Genomic DNA, 10,904 nt, shown 5'->3' on the forward strand with positions numbered 1-10,904 from the left:
GTTGCTCAAGCAAAGGCATCTAGTGCTATCTGCAACACACTCAACCACCTCTCCCAGCCTCTACCTGCCCTACTGGAGAGGCATGACTCTTGAACTCAGCCAGAGCAGCGTGTCTTAGAGTAGGGTGCCTCAAACACCAAACATACTTGTTTCAGCAGACAGTTCCAGTCTCTTATACAGCATTAACCCTGCACAATAGAGGCCCCAGTCAACAGTCAGTTCAAATGTCCTTTTAAGATGCCTCCAAGACTCAGGGGATATATTTTATAGAACATACACAAAAAGAGAAATTAAGGGTGAAATAAAGATGAAATAAAAACTTTAAAAAATATTTTTTATTTATTCATGGTACAAAAGACATATTTTCTCCCTATACCCCAATGGATTGCCTTAGGCAATCCCTAAAGCAAAAACATCCCACTCTGGACATCCCACTTCCACCACTATCTTAGACCACACAGCCAACACTAACACTGATCCACCTCATGAGCACACATGTTTGTGTTTACAAGTGATACATCTAGAGAAGCCAGCTAACTGAGAAGAAGTTCAGTAGTAAACTAATCTATGATGGAACAAACTGTATTGTGAAATCACTGAACTGTCTGTACTTTGCAAATAGTTGAGGGAGAATTTGCTGAGGAGTAATAGATATTTGTTGATCACATTTGATGAGAAATAGAGCATTGGCCTCAGAGGCAGCATAAATATATTTACGGAAGTAAACCATGACCAGGCACTCCAATAAAGTAGTTCCATAGTATCTTTATCCACCGCTTATTGACAGTTAACTATACTGCACAGTTTGCTATGGGATGGATGGTAGGTGTTACTTAGTAATTTAAGCAACTAAGAAAATACCAAATTACAAGGACTGTGATACTATAGAGTTACAGATTCATCAGGATGACTGAATATCAAAACTACATGTTTACTCCCAGTGTTGTGCTGCTCCAGAGACCCCAAGCATTTTTGAAGACACAGTTTAGGTCTAGAAATCGTTGAGTTAAGGTCACAGTCCAGAAGTTCAATATTTTTCATCCAGCAAATTCCAGAAAGAAGTAATAAAGGCATCCTTTAAGGAATCTTCTCTGATGTCAAGACCTGAGAAGCATGGCAGCGAGTCTAAAGTGGGGAGAAAGAGAATGGCTTAATGAACAAAAATACCACGTTAAAGATCATTTTCTAAATTAGTAGTTTAGTAAGATTAATGAGTATAAGGGGTCATAGTTCATCTTAATTAAATGGCAGCTTTCAAGACAAAATTGTAAACAACTGATATTTTTAGATATAAATCAAATCTTTGAAAAGAGGAAAAAATCCCCAAAACCAAACAACCTCCCCCACCACAAATCCTACACACTATTCTTTTTACTGTGTCGGGAATTTTAAAGCTTTTGCAGTAGGAGGAAGAGATGATGGCTGTGTTTCACTGATATTTAATATGTTCAAGGCCAGAAAATACTTAAGACAATACCTTATTTCAATATACAGACATTAAATAAAGTTCAGCAGGTGATTCAGTCAACTATTATTTCATAGTTTAAATAAAATTGTCCTGAAGCTTGAACATGCTGAACAGTGCTGATAAAACATCACAGAATTAGAACATAGGTCCTCAGAATCAATTTATTAGTGTAGGAAAGAGAAAGCCTAAGACTTCTAAGGTCTTAAGAAGTTACAATGCCCAAAGTGAAACATGTGGATAGGATTTATAAAAATGCCAACAGCTCAAGCATATAAGTTGCTAAGAGCTCTGTTTTGAATATATGAAGTTCTAACTACTTTCAGAAAGCAGAATGCACTAGCTCTAGTGTCAAAGCTGAGGAAACACTGGATGGTTAGGCCTCAGTATCTGTGCATGTTGTTCTTCAACTATCAAAGGCTGATAGACACCATGTAGCTTTACTAAGTTGCAACAAAACCTCTGGATTTTGGACTGTGAATGCTTTGTAAGTACCTTATATGCCCACAATAAACTATTTAGGAGAAAATATTATAAGAAAATGAAAAGGCACAAACCCCCTAATTTATATGTGCAAACAGCTGCAAGCTTCATAAAAGCTCTAAGAATCTTGTCTTAACAACTCTAAGTTGTCAGTTACATCAAGATGGCATGTATTTACATGCAAAACTTCCTTAGTCTTGATATCCTGGGATTACTCAATTCACAGAGAGTAAGCAGAAAGTAACAGAAAAGGAGGAAAGCAAAGAAAGTGAAAAAAAAGAAAATCACCATGCAACCATATATGCATACGCATTTGAGCATTCAAGAAGAGATTCTCTTAAACTTTTCTTAGTCAAACTACTTTCTTCAATACTTACAGCCTTCTCTTCCAATGAGAGCACACCATCTACAGCCACTATCTGGTACTGCTTTTCTTTTAAGGTCCCCATAAATCTCCGAAGCAGTTTGAGACTAGTACCATCGCTGTTTTGTTTCAGCAGTTTTTGCATTTCTTGGGAAGGACATCCCGGATCAAACAGTAGCAAACATAAGGTTTTATTCTTCTTCTCTTCTATTCCAACAACAGTACGACTATGACCTAATTTCAAAATAGAGTTTCCTTATTTTAAAAATGCATAAATCCCATTCCTTGTAGCATACTAATTTTCAGATCAAGGAAGGTATTACTTGAAATTGAGTAAGGTAGTTATAAGTAAAGAGCAGATGTCAAAAAATTGAGATCCAAGTCACACTCAGGTCTTCCACACAATAAAAATACAAACTTTAATGCTATTCTTACTAACTAAAAAAATAACAGGAAATAAAGCCATGCCTTCAATTAAATGAAGAAGGAATATAAAATGCTGCTCTGAATATGCAGCACATACAAACATAGAGAACAGAAACGAGTATATTATGACACTGACCTTGATGTTGCAAGTAGATAGGCGGTTTGGAAGTACACACTACTTTTCCACCACTTTCATTATCTGTAGAATAGTAATGCAAAACCCACTCAAATAAACGAGGGTGTGTACCCATAGGGCCAGTTGGTTTGTGAAAGTCAATGATTTGACACCTACAGAACATTCAGAATGAAAAGAACAAAATTTCAAGCTGGTTGTCTGTTAAGGCAACTTTTTCCGCCTCTCAGTCCTTTCTCCCCCACATCAAGAATGTTTTGTAAACAGCAATTACAGACATCAAGTGGTCACTACCACCTTTTTTTTTTTAAATACAGGAGTAGGGGACACATAATTACAAAGCATGCAATATATACTGTACAAAACTGGAAGATTTCTTCTGTAACACACACTCTGTTCAGTCGAACAAGAACTTGTGAAGGTATCAAAAATTAACATTTTGATTTTCTGTGTGATACACATACACTAGAAAATGTAGTTGACAGCTTTCAGAATTATGCAATTGGATAGCTGAAAATCAGATTCTTCTTGAGAAGAAGCTTCCAGAGCAATTAATTTTTTAATCAATGTTTGATTTTATGCATATGTGGCATAATTCTTCACCAAGTCTCAATGATCTATGTATTTATTCAATTTAGGTACCTGCATAAGTAGTTACACAGCTTTATGCTGCGCTAAATCAGATCTGTTTCTAGGTTGGTTAACTTTAAAGCCCCTAAGGTGGCTTTGTCACTGTACTGTTGGCAATTCTGATCTTTAAAGGCACAGCACTTAAACCAGCACTTAAAAATAACAACAACAGAAAGCAGTATTTACTTTATCCTGAGATTGGTTAACAGTGAATAAATTTCACATGCTCCTATCCATGCTTTGGAACCGTGTAATCTGTTGTTGAAGTGAGATGCCCCATGAGGATCAAAGCCTTCTTTCCAGGCATCTTCAATCATGGACTGAATCTTCGGTATACTAGGAATTAGTGTAGTATCTGGAACAGAAAAGCTTTTGAATTGTGGTTACAGTTACTGAAATAGTCTATTAACTCAAAATATTCATCTTCCTTTGTAAGAGGCAGTTGATGATACAAAGATGCACCAAAAGACCTAAAGCTAAAACTTCAGCCACATCATGCCCTGACAGCATTTACCCCTCTAATTCTTCCCACAGTAAAGATGCCATTTTGTTTAATACCTTTCAAGCAGTCATTATACAAGCTGTTTTGCAACAGTGAGGACAGGAGCATTTGGAAATTCCTGTAACCGCAACCCCAGCCTCTGTCGCCTAATGATGAGTGGAAGTGATCTACTCCTGTTGAAAGCCATACACGCCTCACATCTTTGTTTTCATTCTGATAGTACTTGCACAACGCTTCAATGACTCCTAAAAGAAGACCAAATATAAAGTTTATCATCTGTAAAATTAACTACAAGACTTGCCAGAAAAGGATTATTTCCGCAGCTTGGAACAGATACAGATTAAGACACTTTATTTTAAAACTTCTAAGTGATCCTACATTGCATCTAGAACCCAAAACCAATGGACACTGCACCTATTTCATTTCAATGGTCTTTACTTTGATGAATTTATGTACTACAAAGCTTTCAGAATTCAAGCTGCTACACAATATTTTAAATTAAACAGCTTGGACTACATTATAAAGTGTGATATGCACAGGAACTATTACAGGAAAGGTAATGTCACCAATAAAGCACTTCTATGTCCCTGCTACCTCCAGTACAACATCCTCTTAAAAACATGGAAATACTTATGCATACTACATAATCCTTGAATTCTTCCCCAATTATTTTTCCTGGAGAAACTAAGACAAGAAAAGGAATGGGACAGAATTTGAGAATTACTGTAGATATTATTTTAAAATCCACTGGCAGGATATTCCAAAATCTCCTTTGTTACATGAAAGAAGATGCTTGGGAATGCTCTAATTTGTGTATGTACATTCTCAAAGGCTCCTTCTTGCCATGTTATTGTGAAGACAATCTTTCCATATCCATCAGAGATTATTTTCTGAATTTCTCTCTGATGTCTAAATCATTACCAAGAATGAAAACTTGAAATCATAGAATGGTTTGGGTTGGAAGGGACCTTAAAGGTCAACTAGTTCCAATCCCCTGCCAGGGGCAGGGGCACCTTCCACTAGCCCAGGCTGCTCAAAGCCCCGTTCAACCTGGCCTTGAACACTGCCAGGGAGGGGGCAGCCACAGCTTCTGTGGACAACCTGTTCCTGTGTCTCACCACCCTCACAGCAAAGAATTTCTTCCTTATATCTCATCTAAATCTACCCTCTGTCAGTTTAAAACCATTACTCCTTGTCCTGTCACAACAGGCCCTACTGAAAAGTCCCTCCCTATCTTTCTCATAAGCCCCCTTGAAGTACTGGAAGGCCACTATAAGGTCTCCTCAGAGCCTTCTCTTCTCCAGGCTGAACACCCCCAACTCTCTCAGCCTGTCCTCATAAGGGAGGTGCTCCAGACCCGTGATCATCTTTGTGGCCTCCTCTGGACCCACTTAAGCTGGTTCATGTCCTTCTTATGTTGGGACCTCCAGGGCTGGACACAGGACTCCAGGTGGGGTCTTAGAGGGGGAGAACCACTTTCCTCAACTGCTGGCCACACTTCTCTTGATGCAGCCCAGGATATGGTTGGTTTCAAGTCCACGTATTATTTCCACTCAATACATTTTATAGAAAAATAATGTATTTTACCTGTCAAGAATCAAATGGATATTTTGTAAGCTAGAACTACTAGAAGTAAGCTAAAAGACCTTTGAACTGTGGTCTCAGCAAGTAAAGACAAGGAAGGCTTTTGAAAGGGACATAGAAACGCATTGGCACTGTCTTGTACCAATTATAAAACATTTCAAAGAAAATGTATCAAGTAGATACCTACTCCTCCCTGATCTCTCATGAACTTTGTAATCAGATGAACACGGTGCTTACCTGGGACCAGCTTACATAGTACCACAACTAACTGAAACACAAGATAAAAAGCTACTGTAAATTTTAACAGCTACACTAGGTTATGAACAAATAAGTAATAAGTAGTGACCAACCATATGCTCAAGGACAACTAACTTGTAATAAGACATTTGCATCTTTTGATAGATATTGTATTTGGGCCTTTAACCAGACAACTTGATTCCAAGGTTCCATAGAAAAAGAAAAGAAGAAAAAAAGTCTTCTGGTTAGAATAAAGACTAGAAATATACCAAGCTTTAATTTCCTTACTAATTTAGGACTGAAATGGTATAGATTGATCTAGAAATTACGTATTACAATTCAGATGCAACTAACATTAAACATACAATGATATACTTTGTTAAAAACAGGTTTGGTCACTACAACCTAGGTCCAAAAAGTACAGTTTTAGTTGTGTATGATTTCACCATTTTTACCTGAGGTCTTTGTTTTCCCATCATCTATACCAAAAGCCAAACATTCCATCATGTCTGCTTTTTTCTTGTGATACTCAAAAGGTTGCATCCTTCCTCTATCAACCTCCCTTTCCATATTCTTTAGGAACTGCTGCTTGTAGCCTCCAGAATTATCCAAGCCATACTGTCTCTGTTAGGGATGGAATGTGCATTACTTAAATCACGCTTTTTTAAAAATCCACATTTAGTGATTTTGAGAAGCTGCATGCACAATCGGTAACTTTGAAAAATAGTGAACTGTGAGACATAAAAACTTCAGCTTTATGCCACTTTACAGATGAAGGCCAAACTTCACTCCTCAATAGGAACGTGGGACTAGGAAAGCCACACCTTGAAGAGCAGGCACATCCCTCTGCTCCCTCTCGGGCAGAGGGCCATCAGCAGAGAGGCAGTCAATGGCCAGGAGGTTGTGAGAGGGGAAAATGAACTCTCAGGGCTGTCAGGTAGGAGGGAGAGGGAAGCAGGATTTAACAGGGGAGTGGTCACTGGAGCAGGTGATGGCATCCAGGAAGAAGAGAGCCAGGATGCTCGGGGCCTCAGGCACTCTGTCAGGGAATATGCTCCAGGCTGCACTGCAAGGCAGAGCACCAGAGCTGAGTGGAGCACAGTACGAGGTGGCAGGCACGCTGGGCCCCCAGTTAGAGCAGCAGGGCATGCACAGGGAGCCCCTCACCTCAGCCTGAGCCAGCACCACTCAAAGCAGTAAAGCCAAGTAGCTCAAGGCAGGCATGCCCAGCACCTGTGCAAGGATGGGGGCTGCTGAGAGCTTGTGTTTGCCTGCAACCCACTCCTGCACCCCCACCTCAACACAGTCTGTCTGACTGCACAGGTCTGACCTGATACAGCTGTTCCAGGTCATTACAGTTCCAAGATATGCAGCTTCTAACGGCAAAACTGTTCAGAATTTTATAATTTAGAAATAATACTGTACCTGCAGCTTTTTAAATTCTTCTCTTTCTCTCTTCTCCTCTTCCGATCTCTGCCATTTATCTTCTTCAGTTTGGAGCCGTTGAGCCAGTTGTAGATCTCGTATGTTTCCACCTACCCAGGGATAACATTCCAAATAGAGAAGACTTGATCAGGAGGTTAACAACGCTTTGATGGATCATTTATTTAATTTTAAAGAGTCTTTTCTAAACGGACATACATAAACACAACTGGGCATTATTTTTAGGAACTATTTTGAGCTATTAGCAACTAACACTAAACACAACTGACTGCCTTCAGTCTACCAAGACTCAGACTCTTGACTTGGACAAAGTTTGTGCAGTTACAGAAGCAATTACTTGGCAAATAATGCACGTACCTCTACTACTAAGACAACAGCTTTTGTTTCCTACGTTTCACTTAATTGTTAGTGAGAAGTCCCAGTTTCTTGAATACCACACACTTACTAGCTTCTAGGATCATTGCCAACAGTCTCGTAACAAGGTGACAAAAAAAAATTAAGAATCAGAGAACTGGAACGGGAATCTCTAGGATTTTATCAGCCATGCTAATAAGTAAAATTAATTTCGATTCCTTTGCCTTATCACTATGACTAATGAATCAGAACAAGCATTTAGAGAACAGAATTGAGGGGAAAAAAAATAAAATGAAGATTTCATAATCTATAGATTTTCAGCTCACCACACTGTAATGCACAACTCTAAATTCCATGTATGTAAACCTTCTATAGAGCTAGAAAACAAAGTATAATATGTCTTTCTTTTAAACATTTTTCACTCCAAGTGTTAGTTTCAGCTAATATACAGTGCATTTACTTAACACGCATGCACAGACAAAGGTTTCTTTTAGCATATGTAATTAAGTAGAGCATTTGGGCAAGTGACAAGACTTGCTATTAGCTATGTTATCTTCATTATGTATACGTCCAGTTTTCTTTTAAAATAAGTAATTACTTAGTTTAAATTTTGTCTGAGATTCTATACTGCAATGTGCAAATAATTGTAAATGCTTTCAAGTATTATCAAGCCTGTATCCTTTCATGTACCTTCTGAAAAGCTATGTTCCTCTAAGTGTAAATCCACATGTTCTTCAAGAATCTGAATGTCTGTACATGTAAGACTGCACATTGGACATTCATATAGGTGTTCACTATTTTCTGTGTCTGAAAAAGAAATACAATTTCTTGATCAATGCAATTCCTTGGTTTTGTGAGAATCACCCCCCTAAATTGATATCCAGTCTACAATAAACACTCAATGATTTTTGTGTTGACACTGAAACTCCCCAGTGAAAGGCAGCAAATTCTAAACAGCTGTTACTCTTAACCACTTAAGAATTTATATCTGACAATTAAGACATATTTTCCTTCCATTAATCAAGTTTTGCCCCATATAGATCACAATTTGCTATGATAATGGTTATATTAAGCAATGTGTAGTCAAACTGTTAATCAAAAGATCCATTCTGCTAACAAAAGAACACTTGTTTAAAAATGTTAATATTTATGCAGTAGCACAGCAGTTGGTGGGCAGAATGAAGTAAAACGCGCTGTTGTTCTTACTTTGTTGGTCTTCCTGCATCTCCTCAAATACTCTTTCTGCAGTTTTAGTATTATTAGTGAAGAGTAGCAAATAAAATAGGTAAGATCCAAAAGGACTTCTGGAGATCATCTAGTCCCTCAAAGCAGGGTCAAATTAAATAGGTTAAGTTATAAAGGGCTTTTTCCAGTCAGTTTTCAACTAACTCCAAGGACAGACATTCTACAAGTTCCCTAGACAACTTACTCCGGTGTTTGGCCAGTCTCACAGTAAAAAAAAAAAAAAGGTGTTCTTGTTTAAATGGCATTTCCTGTATTTCAACATGTGTCCACTGCCTGTTGTCCTGCTACTAGGAACCACAGAGAAGAGCTTGACTCCATCTTTATTGCCCTTGAGTCCCTGGATTTTACTTGCACCTTCCTAGGTTCACAAAACACAGGAATTAATATGCTGTGTTAGCTGTTTCTGGAAAGCATTTGCCCAAGCTAAAAGTTCATGACTGGCTAGAGGGGAAACTTGATAGTATAATAACCTAAATTCACCAGCAACATTTTGCACAACACTGCAAACATGCAGTTTCCTGAAATACACTATGTACATTAAAAAAAAACATACCCACCCTTAATACAACTGCTTTTAAAATAGAAATTGGCATGCAGGCAAGCATGTTATTTATTCAAGCTCTGCATTATTTATACCCACAGAAGTAAGATATTATTCAGTGCTAATATCTGGCTTATGTTCTGTTGTTTTTTTCTTAGGAAAAACATATTTTTTAATCATGGACTATACAGTGTGGTTGATTATACTGCCACATTCTGCATCCTCATCCTCCCTAGTTTTTCTAGTATACAGAGCTTGTTACATCAAGAGTGTTAGTCTTCTAAGAAAATTACCCACTAGCAGAAATGCCATTACTAGGTTTCTGAAATAGCTACCAGCAACTTTAGACAGTTAAGTCAGAATAAAATTCTGACCACAGTTAAAATAAAGTTGTCGAATAAACAGCTGTTTTCCTTACTCCAACTTTATTCCCCCAAAAATATCCTTGTGATAAAACCAACGTTTAGTACTTCAGGATACTTTGGTGCTGGATCTTTCCTAAATCTCTACTTTAAACCAAAAACTGCCTTTCCCTAACACATACTGCAGCCGCTCTACATGATCCTATAAAAGATGAACCTTCAAGAGGTGAAGTCAAACCCCTGCAACCACACATAAGTCCAATAGGTAAAAACCACCTCCCTGTCACACAAAAGCTTTACAATTTACTTTCATTGATACAGATGGTGTATTCTGGGCGTGCAAAACACTGCAGGTTCGCCTGCTCGTCTACATTAGTGTTCCAGTTCTGCTCTGGAGCAGGTTTTTCAAGTGACATCCCCACCGCCTTCACCCACTGTCCATTTCCAAGCGACTTCTTCCTACCGCCTTCAGGCGCTGCCCTTTGCCGGCACCCACGGCGGGTCTCGGAACTCTCCCGCTGCATCCGCCGGGATGAGGACACTGCCGAACGGCCGCGCAGGCAGCGCCCCGGTGCCGTCGCCGCCGGTCGGTCGGTCCCCAGCACACAGGCAAAGCGCCGCAGGGGGGCTCTCCGCTCCCCGCCCGGGAGACCACGACCAGCCCCGACGCCCGCGGGGCCCAGGCGCGACGCGACGCGCCCCGCCGCCTCTCACCTGTGCCCGGTGCACCCAACAGGTGCCCGTGCCGCGCCCTGACGTGCGCCTCCAGCTCCCGTCCCACCGCCTCTCCACAGAAGGGGCACTCGGGCAACCCCTCGGGGCGGCGGGCGCCCGGCGGCCCCGGCTCCGGGTGGGCGGCCTCGATGTGCCGGCGGAACTCCTCACAGCCCGGGGCGGCGGCGGCACCGCAGAGCGGGCAGCGGGGCTGGCGGCCCGGGGGCGTGCGCCGCAGGTGCCGCCGCACCGCCGCCTCCGAAGACAGCGCCTGCCCGCAGACGTCGCACACCAGCATCGCGCCGACAACGGCCGCGGCCCGCCCCGGGAAGCGAAACGCTCGCACCGCGGCCGCGGCCCCTCAGCCCGGCCGTGCGGCCCGCCGCCGCGCCCGCTGCCTGCCGGGAAGGGCCGCTTCCTC

The 10,904-nt window shown here is 40.8% G+C and overlaps 1 protein-coding gene across 3 annotated transcripts; it reads right to left on the reverse strand.

Moving 5' to 3' along the window:
- Positions 1-308: 308 nt before the first annotated feature.
- Positions 309-10,861, reverse strand: ZUP1 (zinc finger containing ubiquitin peptidase 1). Of its 3 annotated transcripts, XM_074923660.1 has the most exons (9): positions 10,484-10,861; positions 8,312-8,428; positions 7,250-7,359; positions 6,280-6,448; positions 4,060-4,248; positions 3,688-3,856; positions 2,875-3,026; positions 2,326-2,546; positions 309-1,125 (listed from the first exon to the last, which is right to left on the reverse strand). In XM_074923660.1, the coding sequence occupies exons 1-9, from the start codon at positions 10,779-10,781 to the stop codon at positions 1,078-1,080; spliced, it is 1,473 nt and encodes a 490-aa protein (XP_074779761.1). In that variant the 5' UTR covers positions 10,782-10,861; the 3' UTR covers positions 309-1,077. The 3 variants fall into 3 exon arrangements, with proteins under 3 accessions (XP_074779761.1, XP_074779769.1, XP_074779780.1); XM_074923668.1 differs by lacking the exon at positions 8,312-8,428; XM_074923679.1 differs by lacking the exon at positions 4,060-4,248.
- Between the last annotated feature and the right edge of the window lie 43 nt (positions 10,862-10,904).

This window comes from Athene noctua, chromosome 1 (genome assembly GCF_965140245.1).
Source record: "Athene noctua chromosome 1, bAthNoc1.hap1.1, whole genome shotgun sequence".
NCBI classification, from domain to species: Eukaryota; Metazoa; Chordata; class Aves; order Strigiformes; family Strigidae; genus Athene; species Athene noctua.